This window comes from Dermacentor silvarum, chromosome 8 (assembly GCF_013339745.2).
Source record: "Dermacentor silvarum isolate Dsil-2018 chromosome 8, BIME_Dsil_1.4, whole genome shotgun sequence".
NCBI lineage: Eukaryota > Metazoa > Arthropoda > Arachnida > Ixodida > Ixodidae > Dermacentor > Dermacentor silvarum.
Window position 1 is genome coordinate 171,382,717 of NC_051161.1, and position 21,742 is coordinate 171,404,458.

At 45.5% G+C, this 21,742-nt stretch overlaps 1 protein-coding gene across 2 annotated transcripts in view; it reads left to right on the top strand.

Moving 5' to 3' along the window:
• LOC119461839 (superoxide dismutase [Mn], mitochondrial-like) overlaps positions 1–21,742 on the top strand; it is a 79,025-nt gene that overhangs the window by 44,598 nt on the left and 12,685 nt on the right. Inside the window, exon 3 of one of the 2 annotated variants that reach the window (XM_037723210.2) lies at positions 2,163–2,279. The exons of the other annotated variant lie outside the window; for it this stretch is intronic. Within the exon in view, the coding sequence (XP_037579138.1) occupies positions 2,163–2,279 (117 nt within the window). The remainder of the gene's footprint in view (positions 1–2,162; positions 2,280–21,742) is intronic. 2 annotated transcript variants of the gene reach the window in all.

Here is a 21,742-nt window from a genome sequence, read left to right on the forward strand (position 1 = left end):
TTTTCCGCCAATATCTTGTGAAACATCGCTGTGCCTGTTGACGCAGTTGTGTGCCATCAGTATTGCCAAGTGTTTCCTATTATTTTCGAATCTGCTGGAATTCATTCCTTAAAAACATCCTCATCATGTGGTACTGACAACATTAACTCAAAGTTTCTCAAACAGACATGCGCATATTCTCTCTTTTTGCACAACATCTTTCGGCAGTCTCTTCATCAGGAATCTTGCCGCTCGATTGGAAAATCGGTAAGGTGGTTCCAATACACAAGTCTGGTAATAAACACTCCGCTCTCAACTACCGGCCCATTTCATTAACAAGCATAAACTTATGAAACATATACTGTACTTGCATATAGCTGAAGTTTTAGAACCTAATTCATTTTTTACTTCAGCCTGACATGGTTTTAGGTGTACATTTTCCTGTGAAACCCAGTTACTTTTGTTCACTCATCATCTGAATACTGTACTTGACAAATGCTCCAAGAGTGACTGCATTTGTTTTGGACATCGCGAAGGCCTTTGAAAAAGTAAATCATGCCTTACTCATGTTTGAACTCTCCTCACTCAATCTCGACTCTATTATACTCACTTGGCTCAAATATTTTCTAACAAACTACCTCTGGTAGGTCACAATTAATGGTCATATCTTGCCTGAAAGAAATGTAACGTTGAGAGTACCACAGGGGTTCAGTTTTAGGCCCAGTCTTGTTTTTAATATATATTAACGATTTGCCCAACTGCGTTTCTTCTTCTGTGCATTTGTATGCCGACGACTGTGTACGTTACAGGAAAATACGTAACGATGACGATAAAATATCTTACAGACAGACTTAAATAACATTACAAGTTGGTGTGATAATTGGCTCATGAATTTAAATCCAACCAAATGCAGTCTAATGGCTGTTTCTCGGCAGTGCTCCTCAACATACAAACGAGGTAACATCGAACTCGACCATGTTTCATCATACCAATACTTGGGGGTTACTATTACCTACAAAATAACATGGAATACTCATAATAACGTGATCAACAACAGTGCAAACCACACATTGGAATACTTATGACGTAACTTCAATAAAGCCCCACCTCCCCTCAAAATGCTTCTATACAAAACTCTTGTGTGCTTGAAGTTAGAATACACCGCTGCAACCTGGAACCCTAATCACGCAAATTTAATTAGTTCTAATGAAGTAATCCAGAATAACGCCACATATTTCTTTCCAATTACCATCGTACATCAAGTATAACAGCAATGAAACAAGCTCTATCACTGCGTCGTATTTCCGCTCTTGCCTCTTTCATAAGGTCTTCCATCATTCATCACTATTTACCGAGCTTATCACGCCCCCCACTTATTGCTCATCACGGATTGACCATAAACACAAACACATTTTATTTTTCCTTCATACCGTGCTTATCTAATGATTAAAGGGAAATCTACTGATTGGAACCACCCACCTGACAACATTGTTTCCATCATACTGTTCATACTTTTTTTGCCATTCTTTATCGGCGCACCTACATTGTGGTAACCCTGCCTAATCATCTCATATGTCTCTCCTCCCCACCTTTTTTTTTTTTTTTACATGTGTGGAGATGCCTGCAGTGTCTTTTCCTTTTTTTCTTTTTTCCCCTCTTTTTCCAATATTTTTTTTTACATTTACATTTTGCTGATAATATTGTCTAACAGGCTGCTTTTATTTCTGTTCAGTTCATTTATTTTTGTTTTCATTGTTTCATTCTGTTATATTTCATTTCACATTTATAATTTGTCACTAATATTCTATAATGTGGCTTGTTTCATTCTGTTCTTTTCTTTGTTTATATATTGGCACTCACGCCCCTCTGCAATGCCTCAGTGATAGAAGGTATAGAAAATAATTGAATAAATAAACTTTTAACAAACGTGCTTTTAAGCAATAAAAGAAAATAACTCCACTGTAACGGAAAAAATTGTTGGTATTCTAAGGAAGGTAGTTTATTTTCCATAATGCACATATTTATACTAATTTAAATATTCTAGTTCCCCATATGTGTTAAAGCTATTCAGCATTTGATGCACACAATAAAAAAACCATTGCCTAACTAACTGATAAGCTGTTTGCAGTGGTTGCATGTCCTTGGGATTGAGTTGTATGCACCTTTTTATTTTCTTGCCACAGACTGTACCCAGAGTATCATCTCGGCTGCAGCTGCAATCAAGTTCAATGGTGGTGGACACTTGAACCACAGCATCTACTGGACAAACTTGTCGCCCAGCGGGGGTGGGGAGCCCACAGGTAGGCACCTCAGCAGGGCTTTGCGTACCCGACGAGAAAACTGTTTGTGCGCCCTTCCGTCCTTCCCATAAGGCTTTCCGGATAGAGCCTGCAGCAGCAAGCGACTATATTTTTCAACTAGTGGCTTGTCGCTTCAACGCGAATGAGGCGACTAGAACACGGCACTCACTCAGCACATGCCGCACTCTGCCCGTTTCACAGATCGCTTTCAAGATATGGACCTTCATTGATAAGTGAGCGGCGAAAACACAGCACACCAAGCTATCAGCAATCGGCACTCTCTGTTGCACATTGTTTTCTAGATATGGGCCCGCGCCAGGCTTAGCACCGCTGCCTGAGCACGGTTCATAATAGTAATGTGCTAAAGGGCAGCTTATAATGATCGTCATTAGCAGACCTGCCACCTGCAGTAGAACCAACCAACCAGTGCATCTAATAAATGTTGCATACATTTAATTTCCTACATCTCTCTCGTCATTTCACCCCACGTCCGCTGTGGGCTAACATTGCTTCTACTCGCTTTTTCTACGTCGTCTCGTGCAGGTCTCACTTAACAGTTCGGTGTTGCAACTGCGCTTCTCTGTCTCACGATTCTTTCGCAGTCCTCGAAATTATACACAACACACCAGTGTACGACCACTGAACACCACGTCGTTACTACGAAATGCTTCCACATCTTTCAGATAACTCCCACAGGAGATTCTACGTGTTTCTTTGTTTTTGTTTTTCCCATAGGTGTTGCCAATGTCCCCGTTTCGCTCTTTTAAGGCAGGCTCATTACTATATGCTGCTTCAAGTGTGGTGTTCGGTGTACCGCCCTTGTGCAACAAAGGATGGCTGCACACCATGCAAGTTGCTGTCCTTCAAGTGTGTTTGCAATGAGGCAGGCATGAGAATTGAAACCATTTTCACCCGCATTTATTGCTCATGCCACCTGCAACAACTCAAATGAGAAATATGCAGAGCATAACCCACATCTTCATAGGCTATGGAAATTCATTTGATTCAGTTGAGACACCAGCAGTCATGGAGCCATTGTGTAGTGAGCAGCTCAGGAAATTGACAGCTACCGTAAATCTTTAGAAGAAAAGTGACAAAATTCCATTTGCATGTCAGGCGAGGAGACGCGATCTCCAAAATTTGGTTTCATGTATTTTTGGAAGAAGTACTCAAGCTTTTATGTTGGGAAGGTGTGAGGGTCAACATCTCGGCAACCTGCAGTTTGCAGAGAACATGTTCAGCATAACATCACTGAACGTGCTTAAAAAAAGAAAGAGCTAGCTAGTGGCAGTTTCGTCGGCACTGGGCTTTAGGGTGGAAGCTGTCCACCATGTAGCATAGTCCGACATTGTTGACAACAAAGTGCGCGCCCAGGCTACTACGTGCTTAGTTTCAGTTATCAGTTCAGTTCAGTTTATTGTCCTTAAAGACCCCCGGAGGGGGTATTACATAAGGGGTGGGTATAACATAGGTTCCACACTTGGTACACATCATTAAATATATGCGAAGTGATCAATCACACGCTGTTTGAAAAAAGACGGGCAAGCGATGTTAACAATGCCAGCAGGAAGGCCGTTCCAGTCTTTAGCTGTTCGAGGAATGAACGAGGCGGAAAAATGAGTGGTTCGGGCACGCGGGCGTGCGACTTGCTGCGGATGACTGGTGCGATGAGAGATGCGTGCCGCAGGAATGATGTATGGACCATGCATGATGAAGGACACTGAAAAAGAACTTGTGAAAGAGCTCAAGACTAGCGACGCGTTGGCGATTAGATAGTAGTGTTAATCCGGATTGTGTTTTAAGTGCAGAAATACTGACGTCATATGAATATTGTAAGTGAATGAACCTAGTGGCGCGGTTCTGAACAGATTCAAGTGAGGTGATAAGATATGTTTGGTGCGGGCTCCAAATGGCAGATGCATATTCTAGTTTTGGTCGAACAAGGGATTTGTAGGCAAGCAGTTTTACGTTTTTAGGGGCCTGACGGAGATTACGCTTTAAAAAACCTAGTGTTTTATTAGCAGATGATATGATGTTAGAAATATGTTTATGCCAGTTGCTCATCACGTTTTGCAGAAATCATTTTTATTTTGTGGAAGGACACTTCAAAATGGAAGTGCAAATGTATGCACAGCCCACAATATGCAGAGCAAGCGCTACTTTCTTTGAAACACGAATTTGGTACAGCGGAAGCTCATTGATGTGATCCTGCTTGGTACTGTTTCCCAGTGCCAACATTTATGCGAGAAAACAGAGAAAATGACCCAGTACAGTTGCACTTGTTTTTGCCAGTTAATATGGTCCTAGAAATCACCATCTTTTGGCACCAATGTTCAGTACACTGTCAAACTGGGATCGTGTGATATATTTCTGGGCTGCTAGATGCCATGTAAACAAGAAAAGCCACGAGGCACGCGCGATCCTGAACAGTAGCTGCTTGCTGCTGCAGCCATCGAAACACCAGTGCGTACTCGGTCTTCTATTCTGATTCGTCGTGTGCTGCATTCACTTTTTGCCACCAACCCTATTGCGATAAGCATCACCTATCTGTTTCACCGCACGTTGAAATAGTGCCATTAGAAGCGCTTTTATTAGGTGGGAATCCAAACGACGCTGCTTCGTGCTGCAGCCGGCACAAAGTGAGCGTCGGGTTTCACTCTGGCGGCATCGTATTCCGGCATTGCTCACCAGCTCAATTTCATTTGTTTCCATCAGCAAAGCCACGGAGAGCATCGCGAGTTGGCGCCCGCTGCTACACGCTGGTGCGGCGGCAATGAGATGGCATAGCGTGACGCTCCAGATTAGATCGTGATTCCCCAGGAATTTTCCCAAGAATCTGCACATTGCATACATTATTGTGGCACTAGCGTTCGCTGCAACAACTGCGGACAAAACCGCGGTCGCTATCCATGACTACGTACTTTATAGGCACGCGGCCAACGCGCATACCGAGTGAAAACGAAACTACTGTTTGCCGCAATCGTTGCGAAGAAACTGCGGCCGCTATCGACGTGATAATGGATGGCGACTACGCAATTATGAAAGCCCACGGCCAATGTGGTGTTATGCGTGGCGGTAAACGCACAAATAAAGGCTTTAACACTTTTGTGACCGCGCCTATTCCCATCGATAGTGTTGTAACAGCTCGAGAACAAGAAGGCAGCTGTGACACGTTTCGTGGCGAACAGTTTAATCTCCTAACGCAGCATCTTGCTTGGCAATATATACGCTTTGTCCTTTTATTAGATACTACATTCCTTCTCCCTTATTTTCTTTAATATCTTTCAGGCTGTCGCCGAACCCTTGTGCTTCGGCGTGGCAGAGGTTCAGGAGGTTGTTCTTCAGCGGTGGTAGAATCTGTAGCTTCCGACGTTGGTTCCTGGACCTCGGTAGGAGTTTCCTCTGTTTCTTCAGGGGTCGCCGGACCAGGTTGCGCTAGAGGTGTGATGCGCACTGTTCTGGGTAGAGTAAGAGGAGTACTTGTATTAACAATGTCATCAGCATGCATGAATCGCTCCTGGCCTTCCACTTTAACTATGTAAGTTGCCACACTGACACGGCGAACAATCGTTCCTTCTAACCAGTGCGGGTCGCCTGATCGGATACCTCTCACTCGGACCCGTTCTCCTGCATCAAATTCCCTCCAATTCTTTTTCTGTCCCTGGTCTTGATCTCTAGATGGAGTGGGCTCTGACCACTTGGCTAATTCAGGGTGCAAAATGCTGAGATGTGTGCGTGGTGCCCAAGACAGGAAACTCTGTGCAGGAGTCTTACCAGTCGTGGAGCATGGCGTGTTGCTGTATGTGAAGAGGAACTGGTCCAGCTGGTGTTGAATGGTCCGGGCTTGCCCAGAGCGCCTCTCGTCTCGCAGTTGGCATACAGGGTTCTTCTTTACCATCTGGACGAGCCTCTCTGCTGCCCCATTCGAAGCCGGATGGTACGGAGGTGTCTTGACGTGTTGCACAGCATTGGATCTGAGGAAAACTGCAATTTCGTCACACAAATTGAGGACCATTATCTGTCACAATCTGTTCGGGAAGCCTAAACGCTGCAAAAACGGTGCGAAGCTTTTCTACAGTCCTGACGCCGTGGTCGATTTCGTGTGTATAACGTCCACCCAATTAGAATGGGCATCGACAAGAACCAAAAACCAGTTTTGTTTGTAGTATGCAAAGTCTAGGTGCACTCGTTGCCACCGTCTGGCGGGCCATCCCCGTGACATAAGGGGTATGGCTGAGCTGGCAAGTTGAACAGCATCGAAGTGTTTCTTCGACCAGCTCATTTAACTTCGGCCACCACACGTGACTTCTTGATAGCATTTTCATGCGAGTGGTACCAGGGTGCCCCTTGTGCAAAAGCTGTAGCACTTCTGGCTGCCAAGATTCGGGAATAACTACTCTAGTGCCCCAGGTTATGCAACCAGAGTCTAGAGACAGCTCGTTTCGCCGGACAAAATAGGGTGCAATGTCAACATCTGAATGTCTTTCGACTTTGGGTAACAGCGCAAACAGACGACCACAAAAAGGGGGGCACGGACACACAGGCGCTGTGTGTGTCTTTCAGGCCAGCCATTCAAAACGAAAAGTTTCACTTTAGACAATGTGCGGTCTTTCTCAGTTTCCGCTTGAATCTTGCTTGCTGAAAGCGGTACTGCTTCAACAGCGGAGAAAAACAGAATGTAGTCGCTCTTGTCTGCTTCATTTGGAAGCGGCAATTGTGATAACGCGTCAGCGTTAGCCACTTGCGCACCCTTTCTATAAGTCCACTTGTACTGATAAGCCGCCAGTAACAGCATCCAACGTCGCATGCGCGCGGCAGCCATCTGTGGAATTGTCTGGCCAAACAGGCTAGCTAGCGGAAGGTGATCGGAATAAATCGTGAACTCACGCCCATAAATGTATTTATGAAAGCGCTTTACTCCAAACATGCCTCCTTCTCGATATGCGTGTAGCCTTTCTCGGCGCTGCTTAGCGTATGCTATCGGCTTTTCTTGGCCGCAAACAACATGAAATAAAACTGCTCCAAACCAGACCTAGTGGTTTATTAGGGTCGTAGAAGGTTAGTACTGAATCCTGAGCATTTTCTTGCTTTTCTGAAATGCCTTTTCAGTCTCCTCCGACCATGCCCAAGGTTCCTCTTTTTGAAGAAGTTGGTTCCGATGACATGTTCGGCATGAACCGGGAATGTCAACATGCCAAGATAGGTTCCGTGCAATTTTTCGGCGTTGGAGCCTTCCGCCTTTTCAAGGCAAGGCTGCACGCCTGTCTCGTCAATGACGTGACAAAAAATTTGCACTTTTCGTGCCTTACTGTGACGCCGTGCGAAGCGCTGCAGGACTGCTTCTACACGTGCCAGGCATTCGTTGTAGTCGGCACCTGTGATAAGCACATCGTCAAGGTAACAAACTACTCCACTTAATCCCTTCAGCAACTCGTCCATGATTGCTTGGAATACTGCTGGTGCACTGGAAATGCCGTAGGGCATTCGAACATATTGGAATAAGCCCATGTGTGTATTTATAGTCAACAAGGGCCGCAAGTCAGGGTGCAGCTCAATTTGCTGGTACGCTGACGACAAGTCCAAAACGGTAAACACTTTGCCTCCTGCTAGGACCGCGAACATGTCTTCAACTGTTGGCAGCGGGTAGTGATCACTTTTAAGGGGAGATGATCCTCAGAAACATTTCTTTTTAAATGATGTTGCTGGGCGAATGAAAATTCTACCACTTATAGAGCTTGATGTCTTCATTCGAAATCTACTTTTAGTTTTAGGATATCTCGATGCTTTCATGTCCTAAGTGCCATGCATAAGTGAGAATCAGTGCATGTTTGTGCAGCTGCTGGACTTAGCAGTTAGCATGATAGAGCAAGGCAAAATTATTTTTCTTATCTCTAACACTCCACTGAGTGCTAATAAGCAAGATAATGTGATTCCATTTACAGGCAACATTTTCAGAGAATTTCGTATCTGGTGCTTCATATTCAGTGGCTGGTGCCCGAGTACATTAAAAATTGTCATCCTTAAAAAAATCAAGTGATTGCACTAAATCCTAGATATGTGCATTCTACATATCCTAAAAATTACGCCCATCAATTGTGGTCTTGATTGGACCACAGTAAGTACATAAAATGTTGTACACAAACGCCTTGTTTTGCCCAAAATATGAAGTTGAGAAAAATGCGATTGAAAGTTATAAAACTTGTTTACTTCTGTTAATTATTATTATTACTTCCCGGGGAGATTGTGATGCGGCAAAGCTAACCTTGGAGAGAAAAAGCTTAGGCCTACCACCTTGCACGAGCCCAATGGCGTGCGACACCGCGGTTTGACGCATCGCGCGCTTGAAAATGTGTCATATCTATGCCTTTTCTTGCCACGTCGAGTGCTTTAACCGAGTTTATTACACTTTTCCCTATCATTTCTGGCTCTGATTTCTTCATATGTGAAATAGGAGAGATCAATGTTGCTGAAACAACTAAAAACACAAAACCTATTTCTTTAATGAAAATTGCCATTTTCTGACCCGCCTCTCCCCTTAACGCAGGGATTTACTGTCACTTTATAGTCTCCACAAAGACGTACTTTGTTCCCTGGTTTTTCGACTACCACCAACGGTGTGGCCCAGTCACTTTTTGTTGCACCCACCAGTACCCCATCAGCTTGTAGGCTATCTAGCTCTTCTCTACCTCGCTCCCTTATGGCATATGGTACTGGACGTGCCTTGCAGAACACTGGCAAGCTACCTTCTTTTAAGGAAAGTTTCGCTTGAAAGCCCTTTATCAGTCCTAGCCCAGGAGTGAAAACACTGGCATACCTTTTCAAAAGGTTGTCCGCCATAAGCTCCGCTTGCACTGTGTGAATGCCATTCAAGTCGACGTCCAGGTTCTCAATCCAATCTCGTCCAAGTAGCGCTGGCTTGTTTCCTGGCACCACAACTACTGGTAGTATCTTGTGCTGTCCGTTGTACTCGACCGGAACCTCGGCTTGCCCCTTCACTTCCAGCGGTGGAGGATTCACTAGCTGCTTTCATAGGTCTTCCGATATCAGAGAAACAGCGGCTCCTGTGTCTACTTGCATTTGCACACACTTCCTTCTGAGCATAAGTTCTACCTGATATGGCTGCTTCGCAAGGACGGCGTGATGTACGGCGTAGAGCATCATCTCATTATCTTCTTGCTGGTCGGCAACGGTGTGAATTTTTCCCGCACCCGGCGGGCGTTGTCCGCATACTCGAGCCAAGTGACCCGTGCGTTTGCAGCTGTAGCACCTTGCTTTCCGATAACGACAAGAAATAGCGTCGTGCTCTTGCCCGCATCGGTGACACTTTGTCTTGGTTGCCTCGTATTGCTTGCCTGGCTTGCCCGCAAATGCCGCTTTCCTGCCTGTCTTCCTTATCGCATGGATGTCGGCTTCCATTCCACTGCCAGGTCGAAACCCCCTCGACTCCTGTTCCGCCATTTCAACGGTTTTGGCAAAGTCGCAAGCAGATTCAAACGACAGCTCCTTCTTTTTTAGTAGACTTGTCTGAATGGCAGGGTTTCGCAGTCCAGCGACGAACCGGTCGCGTAGTGCGTCGTCAAGGAATGTGCCGTACTTGCATTTAGCGGCCAAGTGCTTCAGTGCAACTGCAAACGTCGCTACTGTCTCACCTTCCGCTTGGTACCGCCTGTTGAACCTGAATCGCTCTGCGATGATTCGGCTTGCAGGCTCGTAATGGTCACTCAGTACCTTGACCAGGTCTTCGAGACTCTTCTCCGCAGGGGTCGCCGGTAGAAGCAAATCCTTGAGCGTCTTGTACGCGTTCTTGCCAATGGCCGTTATGAAGGCCGACTTCTTAAGCTTCTCCTCTTGTACGTTGGCTTCTTCGCAGTAGTGCTCGAATCTTTCCACGTACGAAGCAAAGTCTTCATCGCCGTTGTCCAGGAATGCGTCGAATTCCCACATCCTGGCCATGCCGTGCCCTGCCCTGCCTCAGTCCTTCACGGGATCCGCCCCTTCCCATCGTAGATTCGTTTCAGCATCCTTGTCACCAGTTGTTGTAGCTCGAGAACAAGAAGGCAGCTGTGACACGTTTCGTGGCAAACAGTTTAATCTCCTAACCCAGCATCTTGCTTGGCAATATATACACACACGTTGTGGTGCGTCAGTAGTGACATCACCGCGCTTTGTCCTTTTATTAGATACAACAGATAGTATGCTATCTACGGTAGAAATTCGAATTTTGGAGCTCTCCCAAGCACTTCTGGACAGCTAGCGCCACCGAATGGGTTTAAGAGAAACTATTTTATCAGTTTCGCTTTTGTGTTTCTATTTTCCACTGCGCGGGGATTTTTAAAGCGCCTTCATAGTCGGGGATACAAGCTCTTGTAGTTTCCAAGATGGCGTTGGCGTTGCGCGCCGCTGCTCAACGGAAATGGAAAATTTCGACGGATTCCGGCGCATCTGGGTTCAAACTTCTGGATTATGGTAGCAGCGCAGACTTGGAAGATGGGTTCGATTCGTCGGACTTTTGTATGAACGGCCAAAGTGTGCCAAACCGCCTCGGAATGCCAACAGGCATCTGCCGGTGATTTTTGCTTTCTTCTCCGACAGTGTCATTGCTGCTGCGCACTGATTTAAGTATATCCGGCCTGTTCTAAAGGTCGCAGTTCTTATCTGCTGGATGTCAACGTTGTTCGGGCAGGACCGAACAACAGAAATAAACAGCTGAATTTTGGGCACGGAGAGTGGAGTTTTGTGCATGGAGACGGCCGGGAGTGGAGCTTGTCACCGCACTATGGAGTGCTGTGCGCCGGTTCACTAGGGCTGATGTTTTCCTATGTATCTAAAGCAATTTTGCCAACCGGAGATAACCTCTGGTTAACCTCCCTGTCTTTCCTTTACCTTTTTCTCTCTCTCTCTCTCTCTCTCTCTCTAAAGCAATTTTGCACATACAGAGCTTATATTTGCACGTTTATTGCATTTGGCCCTTGTGCTCATCAAAGTGCATATTTCGAATATTTTTTTATGTTTATCTTGTGCGAAGCAGCATTGACGCTTTTGTTTAACTTTTTCATTTTTGTTACAAATTTTTTGTTTAGATACTTTTTTTTTTTTCATAGTATTTGTAATAAATATGTTGCATGAAATTATCATTGGAAAGATCATTTCTTCGTCTACAATTTGTTACTGTATATTTTAAAATCAAGCATTTCCTGTGGCAGGAAAGAATAATTTCTAGACGACCTGAAAACTGCCGATTTTCCTGTGGTCACTAAAGTGTTAAAGGCACAAATAGGCATGAAGCGATCCGGCATTGATGTCATCCACGTATGATTTCCACTGATGACTATGGCAACATGGACTCGGCCGTTTTGTTTCGGTTGGGCGCTAGTGCCGTTCTTGCTCTCTTGCGTCGCACATTTGCGGCACTCCTCGCTCAGCGAGCTCCAAAAGTTGTCCGTATTAACCGATGTGTGGCCAAATACGTTTGAATTAATGAGAGTTTGATTGCGTTGAATAATTCATATGCCAGCCGGGACCTGAGGACTAGTCCGAATTAACGAGGGTCGAATTAACAAGGTTTTACTGTATACCTTATCCAAAATATGGGACCTGTATTTATATCTTCATCACTAGACTGTAGCACTGACATCCCTTGGGGCTTAACAAGAAGGCAGACAAAACGCAAAGCTGGTGTAATGTCTTAGCAAAAGAAAGAAAAATTAACCCGCTTTTCTAATACCAGTGTCATTCGCGCAAGGGCTACTGCAATAGACCCTATCTGGATCATTTTATTTTTACTAGCTATTATGACTGGTCGCCAGGATACAGTTGATCGAGTTGACTCAGCAGGACTGTGTATGCTACGCCCGTGATTGAGGAGCGCGATCCCATTCGACTGGATCGCGATCCGAGTTGCAGTGAGGCATCCACAATGACCTAATGTGATTAAGTTGTAAACAAACCTTTGCTGTTTCTTTCCACTGGAGTCATCAGTTGGATGCTCTAAATTGTCTGATTTAACAATAGGCAAAGTGATAAAACTCAGCTAGCCTGGTGGTAGTAGGTGTTCAAAGTGTCATCGAGCTCGTCGCACTGTTTGGTTGAGGTTTTTTTTTTTTTTTTTTTTTTTTTTTTTTTTTTTTTTTTTTTTTGATAGGGCTAGGCCGGTAAGTTTGTCTCCCGCCACTAATGCTTTTAGACAAAGGGCTCGTAGCAAGCAACGACGGGGATTAGACCCGGATGCCTGACTCGTCCGTCATCTGGCAGCAACTGAGTGAGTCCTTGGCCGCTGCTCGCGCTCGGTGCACCTTCTTTATTTGCAACACACTCCCGTGGCCAACAAAATTGCTAAAGGCTGCCGGCTTCAAGAAAGTAAGCTTTTGGACCGGACGCCTTATCGCGGAGCCGGACGGCAGCTTGAGGCAGCACGCTCGAGCGACGCCGACCAGGAAGCAGTTCCGTCACCCGGGCCAGTTTCCACAGGACGGGCGGTGAATCGTCGTCGGGCACGAGGACGATGTCTCCAACTTGAAGTCGTGGTGGCAGTTTGGTTGTTGACGCGTGCGCGGAGCACAGAAACAGCAAGTACACTATTTCACGCCTAAGTGCAAACACTGGACGCTAGCCACGGATCTTTGAGCTAGCACATTGAGCGGCAGTTCAACTCATGGCAGAAGCAGTTCAAGTGGCAACCTGAACAGTGATCCACATGGTGACTTGGTGATCGATCCAAGTGATGATCTGAGTAGCAGTGTCTGTGCTGGCTAGAATGTAATGATCAGCGTCAGGTCTCAACATTGCCTGTGGTAGGCTTTGCTCCGCAAGTTTCAAATACGAGCCCTTTCAGCTGTAGGATATGTCGTGGGCATCGTAATGTATGATGCTGGCTTATTGTCATTCGCATTTCGACTCATTGGTGCATTGGTCGAGACCGCCTTCTCACCCCGACTTGAATTCGTAGGTAGGTCATAAGATGTTTCACTTGCTGGGACTTGTCCTCTGTATCACTGCCGTGCCAGCATGGTTCAACAAAGAAGCCTCCTTCAGCCGCTGACGGTACAGAATACCAAGGTCAGGTGGTAAGGTTGTCATGATGGCGCGTTGAAATATGGTGAAACACCAAGGCCCTCCAGCGCGCTTGTGTGGAAGGTGATCTCATCATAGAGATTCCGAAGCTTGTCGGGATTTTCTGAACTACGAATGGGGGCCATTGCGAGTAGGTGGTCCAGATGGTCATCGACCAGCATGTCACGACGGCCTACCTGGTCAGACAGCACCTTGATGACGATATCGTAGTTCGCCTCGGCGAGGCGGATACTTTGAATTGCCATCTTAGCTGACCCGGACAAGTATGTCAGCAGATAGTTAAACTTGTCTATCTTGAATAGTGAGTCATTGCCGTGAATGCTTGCTTGGTACTGGTCCCAAAAGCCTTGCCAGTCGCGCCGCTGCCCAGAAAAGCTCGGTATGTGTAGCTTTGGCAGGGCAACGTGGGAGAACGCCATGGGCGACACTCTGGGCATGGCAGAAGGGGCACCTGGGTACGGTGGCGAAGCAACTTGCGCTGTTGGATTGCGGTGGAGTCGACGGAGCCAGGAAGGGTTGGTGGACGCGTTTTGGAAGCGAGGTGCACGCTTGTTTTAGTGAAGCTGTCCTTTTGTTGGTAATCGAAAGCTGTGGTCAGGTCTGCCTCGAAGTCTGCATCCGTGAGTCTGTCCTGTATTGCGCGGTCGAACTCAATGAGCTCCTCCTGCTTCGCTAAAACTAGCTCGAGGTGCTGGTGCAGCACCCGCATGGGGGTGGCCTCTTCTGACAGCAGGGCGTCGATCGTAGAATCAGTATCAGCATTATCAGTGATAAGGGCAATATATAGCATTGAGGTGAATGCATCGTTGACAAAAATCGTTGCCCTGAAGTCGACCGCGTCGAAGCCACTGTGCATGCGCAAGACCCAAACTGCGTTTGGGTTATTTCACCGATATAGCAGCAGCCCCAAAAGCTTTTGCATCAACAAACATGGCGGCACCCATCGAAGCGACGGCTCTAACTGAGCACCAAACTGGGCTCGGTTCGTGGTAAATTGTGAAGTTCGTAAGCTTGGAGAAGTGACTGCGGTTAAGCCCGACCCACATGGAGCAATTTCCTTGCGAAAAAACGGCAAATGGCCGCGCGCGGCATCCGCCCGGCGGCTGTTTACCATCGATCAAGATGGGCTAGATATGTTTGCAGGTGGTCAACCACTCACCGGAAGCAGCGAATGAAGGCTGTCACCGTGAACCAATCAGGGCGCGATCGCGTCCGACTTCCTACCGCCGCATTTGAATCGGATACCCAGCCGAAAAGCCTAGAGCAAACGTACCGACAAAAGCTGCGCGCATCGCGTACAATGATTGGCTGATCACAGCTGTCTAGGCACGACCAATATGGTTCAATTGCAGATACAAAACAATTTTTTCACTGCATTTTACTGGGAATGGAATCGCGCTGTTTCTAGCAACACTGAAATCGTGGCGGCGGTGGCCACCCGTTTTTCACCGCATGCGGATGCAGCACGACGGCGGCACGCTGGCGTTCCGCCGTGCTGGTGTGGGCGAATTACCGTGAAAGTTCACTCCATGTGGGCAGGGCTTTATCGTTTTCTTTCAGCTAACGTGTGTAATGAAGATTGATTACATTAGGCGCCGCTGATTCCGCATTCGATTGACGATTTCATGGCTCGTAGGGCTAACGTGTATTAGCTTGGCTGGTAAAGGCTCGTAAAGTTGGTTACCCAAAATTAAGTGCAACAAATCGCTTGCTGCTAATAGAATAGCCTCTGAATTATAATTAAACACAAATACAAGAAAGTCAAAATTATTCTTCTTATCATAAAATTAGTTGTTTCTTTATACCATAGTGGTGCTGCAAGCATAAGACGCTATTCGTAAACTCAAAGCCCTATTCTAAAACTCTTCACACCTGCATGACTTAACGTTAACACCCGCAAAGCTCTTTGGGGCCTCTATTCTAAAACTCTTTAGTTTTAGTTTAACGTATGTTTAACGTTTGTAGTTTAACGTTTAGTTTAACGTATGTAGATTAACCCACATACAGAAAGTAACAGCCAAAGCATCGCGCACATTAGGATATCTAAAACATAATCTCCATGGAAATCCTGCCACTACGCATAAGCTCGCCTATCAAACATTTGTTCGTCCGCAACTCGAGTACACATCACCCATTTGGTCACCTCATCAAGCTTATTTATTTAATTGCCTCGAATTGGTTCAAAATCGTGCCGCACGTTTCATTTCCAGGAACTGCAACCATCACTCAAGCGTAACAAACATTAAATCATTGCTCTGCCTTTCTACATAACAATCAAGGAGAATAATCGCCCTAATCAGTCTATTCCACAAGATAGTCTATAGAATCAATCATTCAACACTGCCTCTTGCACTACCTTACCGCACCTCACATTGTTTAAACAACCCTTTAAGCTTCCAACGCATTTCTGGTAGAACCGTTGCATTTAATTCATCGGCTTTGCCGCAGGCTATCATTCACTGGAATGGTCTTCCTGAGCACATCGTGAATATCCGTGATCCAGCTAGTTTTAGGGCCATAGTAACGGCCATTTTTTCTAAATACTAATGCATTATTAACTATTGTATAATGTTGTGTTTACTTTTCAGTGATGGGTACTGACAGTCAATAAGCATTCTTTTGCACGGTCATGTTACTTATGCTCCTGACATTACCCCTATCTATGTAATCCCACCCCTCACATAATGCTCCGATGCTGGAGCCTGTGAGGCAACGTGAATAAATAATCACAGGTTAGCAGGATCGAAATGCACATGCGCAGAACACTAAATGATCCATAGCGTTTAGCATACGCATGCTATTTCTCAGATTTAGTAGACAGTTTTAATTTAGTGTGGTTAGTGTAATAGCAGGCTTAGCAAAATAGCGGGATCGAAATTTGCATGCACAGAACGCTAAACAATCCGTGGCGTTTAGCGCACGCGCGCATTTAGCATTGCCTTCTTTGCGGGGTTTGCGTAGTTTACGTAAAACATGGCGGTGCTCCCTGTCGCCCGCTTCTAACTGAATTTGCTGTTGCTTTTGTAGAATTCACTTCGTTCGTAGCAAATGACTCTGTAAACAGCTTTCGCTTAGTCGCAGGCCACTTCAACGACAGAGTACCGTATTTACACGATTGTAAGTCGACTTGAATGTAGGTCGACCCCCCCAAAATTGCATGTCCATGTCTGAAAAAAAATTGGGGGGGGGGGGGGGGGTGAAAAACCACGCGAGTGCATTTCACACAAGGGAAATTTATTGATGGGGTTGCTAAGACTACTCATTGTCACTAGAGTTGACCTCACTGGTACTGCTGCCGTCATAGCTGCTGCGGTCCCACAGCACGTCGTCATCAAAAGTGAGTCCACACTTCGCGAACGACCGCACCACGACATCGCGCGGTTCAGCCCCCCTCGCATAAAGGACCCACCCGCACACAGTAGCCAGAGAGGCCAAATTTTCTCGCGCTGAAGCCGCCACTGCCGCACCACACGTTCACTGACTCCAGACTTGCGTCCCACTGCGCAGTTGTTAGTTTCCTTAACATGGAGGATAGCAGCCCAGTTGAACGCTGCTGAGAACGAGCGCCGAAAGTACTTGGCACTCATGACAAGCGCGACGATTCAGCACAACAGCAGAAGTGACAGATGCGCGCGGCCGTCCAAAACAATCGTATCTCAAAGAAAAGTTCTTCCGCCAACTACTAATACCCCCCAAACGACGGCTCTTCCGCCAACTACCAATACCCCCTAAACGGCGGCTCTTCCATGATCGATGCTCCCACAAGAGCCGTGCGCTCGTGGTGCGCGCAATCAAAATGTATGCAATACAGTAAATTATTACGCTACGCTTCTACCGTAACCATAATAACGTAGGTGCAAAGTTGTAACCACGCCGTAGCGCCCCTGATTTCTTGTTTTTCTTGCCGTTACTAGCGGTACACGGTTCGGTTTCGATTCTAAGTCGACCCCCCAACACTGGATTGCCAAATTTGAAAAAATGGGTCGACCTACAATCGTGTAAATACGGTAATAGCGATAGCCTTGTGCATTTTTCGAGATCGCTTCTCGTTTCGAACGCGTCGAGGCCTAACGAGAGAAACCTCCAAGATGGCAGCGTCACCTGTTGGTGAAGTCTGGAGATAGGCGCGACAGCCTATGGCCTCTGAGATAAGGCTATGGTTGACAGCTAGTACTGATTATACTGATTTTGCCTTCGATTGGCAGACATGGAAAGTACAAAGCGCTCCCAGCTTTCATTGCATTGCCTCTTGCACTTTTTGGATGCACACACAAAGCTTGGCAAATAGATAGATTCACTTAGGTGCACTATGTATGTGGAATTCAAAGCATAATGGAATAGCGTCCCGCACGTAAACTACTCTATCACGCTATACGAAAACTTGCGTTCTGCAAAGTTGGTTTGCGGGATGATAACATTATTTTTCTTAACCCCGGTATTACGCTAATGGTAAACTAAAACTGCCTAGTGTTACCGTCTTTGCGTGGTTTACGTAGTTTATGTAAAACAATGTGGCAGTCCCTGCCACCAGCTTTGAACTGCATTTCGTGTTGCTTTTGTAGAATCTGCTTCGTTCGTAGCAAATGACTGTGTAAACGGCTTTCGCTTAGTCTCGTTCCACTTCGACGACAGAGTTTTATGAATAACCTTGTGGAGTTTTCTGGATCGCTTCTCGTTTCGAACGCGTCGAGGCCTAACGAGAGAAATTATGATTATGATGATTTATTGGTATCCCCTTTGAAACAGGGCAGTGGCAGATAGTAACCGCCCCTTTTGCAAACCTTTGAGATGCCAGCACCACCTATTCGCGAATTCGGGAGATAGGCGCAAAGACGGCATATGCCCTTTGATATCGGAAGATAATGGAGGCTATGGTACCTGCTTGTACCGATTTTGCCGCGGATTGGCGGACATGGAAAGTACAAATGCAACTCGCTCCTGGCTTCCATTTTGCTGCCTCTCACACTTTATGAACGCACGCACAGATAGCATTTAAGTGCACTATATATGCAAAATTCAAAGTGTAATGGAATAGCGTCCCACGCGTAAACTATGCCATCACGCTGAACTAAAACTCTCTTTCTGCAAAGTTTGTTTGTGGAACGGTAACGCTATTTGCCTTAACCCTGCTATTACACTAACATTAAGCTAAAGCTGACTATTGTTGCCGAATGACGACTGGGCTTAGCAACAGTCATTGTCCTCGTGAGTTGGTGCCACTTGAAATTGCCAGGACCGTGTCACTATTTAACACATGAATGAATAAACGCTGGATGTGCGGAACAAACATCGCGGGATTCCCGAATAGTTTATCATAGTTTGCTTGTCTTACGGCATGGGTGCGGTCGGTGCTGGGTTAACTAGGCTTCGCTAGTTCTGGTTTCCTAGAGGTGTTGGCAGCATGGCCGACAACCATGCTGCGGCTATGCCAGCGCCGTATCAAAACCAGAATATCACTATTTCCACTTAACTCAGTGGTCAAATTGGCATGCAGTCGTGCCAATTTATTGAACGACATGCCTTAAGGTGTCCGAAGTTTCGGTCGTACTTATAGATTAAATTTATGGGCCAGTGGAAGTGCTTCAAAGGAGTCCAAATAATCGAGCTTGTCTGAATTTTTGGTATCCAAATAATCTGTAGGCACCTGTTGTGAATCAGAAAATTACTGAGCAGAGGCTTCAGCTTTACGAGGAAAAGCAGACTATTAGAAAGTGCCTAGTCTAAAGCAATGCTTGAGCGTTACCAGGTGCTCATCGAGGCTGGCCTGGCTCAGAAGAGCGTTGATGACATTGAGTCTGGCCAGGTGTTTCTTTCTGAAAACGTTGCTAAGCTGGCAGATATCAATAAAATATTCTTAAGATGTAAAAGGCAACGTCTGAGCAGCTTCATTCAATCTGAAATAAACTAATTCTGCAAACAGGTTGTTTTAGGTTTCCTTTTTTTTAGGTTTTCCTTTTTTATTTATTTAGAAGGTGAGCAACATTGTTTTACAGCAAGCAAATACTTTCTGGAATAAGTGGTGTCAATTTTAAGTGTTCGAAATAGCCTAGGACGTGTCCTGTACTTAGCATTTATTTTTTCCAAGGTGCTCTGAAATCTGTATTTTGTGCTCCATGCTGCTCCAAAATTAACATTTTGCAGCTCCAAAATTGCTCCAAATCTCAGTTCTTCAGTGGCACCACTGCAATATGCGTGATTTGGTCAATTTTGCCATGTTTAGTCAATGCAACACTCCACGCCACATGATTGTGCGAGAACGGTTGTCGCAGTGTTTAGCACAAACTGTCCTTGTGCATCGTACCGAATCATCAATGTCACCTGCCTTTTTTTTTTTTTTTTTGATGGCTTCTTTTGCTACAGACTAGAAGATTGGAGTTGTAATTTAGACAACACAATGTGAATCTGCCCAGTGTCATATACCACAGTTTGGTCATCAGCAATCATCATCATCATCATCAGTAATTACTTGAAGCAAAAGAAAAATTGATTGCAGTCGAACCTGGATATATCGAACCCACATATAATAAATTATTGTGTATAAGGAACAGCTGTAAAATCCCCTTGTCAATTTCAGAATAAAATTTTTTTTTTTATATATATCGAACTTTTTTGTGACCCCCTTCACTTTCGATATATCTAGGTTCGACTGTATGTTGCTGTCAAGTTGTTGAAGCTAAGCTCACGCCATGCAGACACAGGCACTCTCACTAATTAAGTCCGTATTTTATACTAAGACATGTACTTGTTTATCTTTTACCAGTGACCCCATTTAACCAGCTAACAAATGTTAAACATCACTCAGCACAGGACGTGCTTTTCTGTATCTGAATTTTCTCTAATATTATCGCTGGTTCGATCCTTGTCTGTTGTCACCGAACCTGGTGTAATCAGATTGTATGCATGACACGAATTGGTGTAGTACTTCCAGGAAGGCATGCGGGCACCAGCGATGACGCTGGAACCTCTGATGAGTCATGTATAAAATCCAGCGTGCTTGAAGCGTTCAGGAGTCATTGGTTGTGAGCAGCATAAAATCGAAATTACGAACAGCATTATCGAGCTTCCTTGTGACGACCAAGAACTTGGCTCCTGAGCGTACTCCAGATAAGAAAAAGCACCTTACGCTATGCTACATGCATTTTGAGCGCTGTGATGCAGTGCAGTGTTTAATTTAAAGCTCCAGTTGCATAAAAAGCTTGGTGTTGCTGCACGGTTTACATGTGTGACCGAAGAATTACCTAAATTGTTATTGCATTCAAATACATGTATATACAATCTTCACGAGTCCAAACTATGTTTTTTCATGCTACAAGCTACTGCTCTGATCATACATCATCAAACAACGTAAGAACTTTTTTTTCGTCACGAACAAGTTGATTTGTATTATCAAAAACATTGTTAAATTACCTTGCAAGTGTGTCTCGTTTATAATAACCCCAATATGGGCAAGGAAATTGAAGCAAAGGATTGTAGTTGTACGAATATAAACATTTATACCGTTGTATTTTACATCCCTTCAAGCCAAATCATTTCTCTAGCGCATTCCGTAGTATAAGAATACACCCTGCACGAATTGCCGTTCACATACAGCCACTACATAGTACTGTATATATCTGTTCCTCAAAGCAAACTTTGCCTTTCTCGCTTTAGGAGAACTGATTAAAGGCTATTTCGTCCATGCAGAATTTGTGCTTCTCCTCGTAAACTTAAGTTTAACGTGTTTACCGAACTAAACGGCGTTAATAGTTCTTATATTCTTGCACCTCAAACGGGGAAACTAACAGGGGACGGAAAAGGCAAGTACGTTACCTTCGCAAGTGCTCTGCTGCCTTCAGAAATTTGTAACTGTCTATGATGCCACTGTGAAGGTGGTTTTCAGTTTAAATACGGTGGTAAACTTGCCGCAGTTCCAATGTAATACGGCCGCAGCAGTACACGATGCGCGCCGCTTGCGACAGGCTTCCAACCGCAGCACCACGTTTGTCGTCATGAAGCGGAGAAGCGCTGAACTACTCTTCACGCCCGGCGGACGGCACACCTACCCCTAGCCACCGTACCTTGGGCTTGGTGAAAAAAAAAAACACCGTTCGCAGGTAGCATACGCTGCTATGAATGTCTCGGCCATATTTTGCAGTTGCGCGGTGCATGGAGCTCGCAAGCAGAGCACAAAGCTACCTTTTTATCAAACGCTCTGTTTTCAACAAAGCACCACCTAGCATGGCCATCACATAGCAAATGCTGCGCATATGCACCACAGTTGCATGTAGCTGCGGTCTGCTACATAGCGTGGATAGGTGCCAGCTCGCTTGATGAGTGCACTAAAGCATGCTGAGGACAATCACACGTCGTAGGCACCAAAATGGTGGCGTCTACATGAACATCCAAAATCAAAT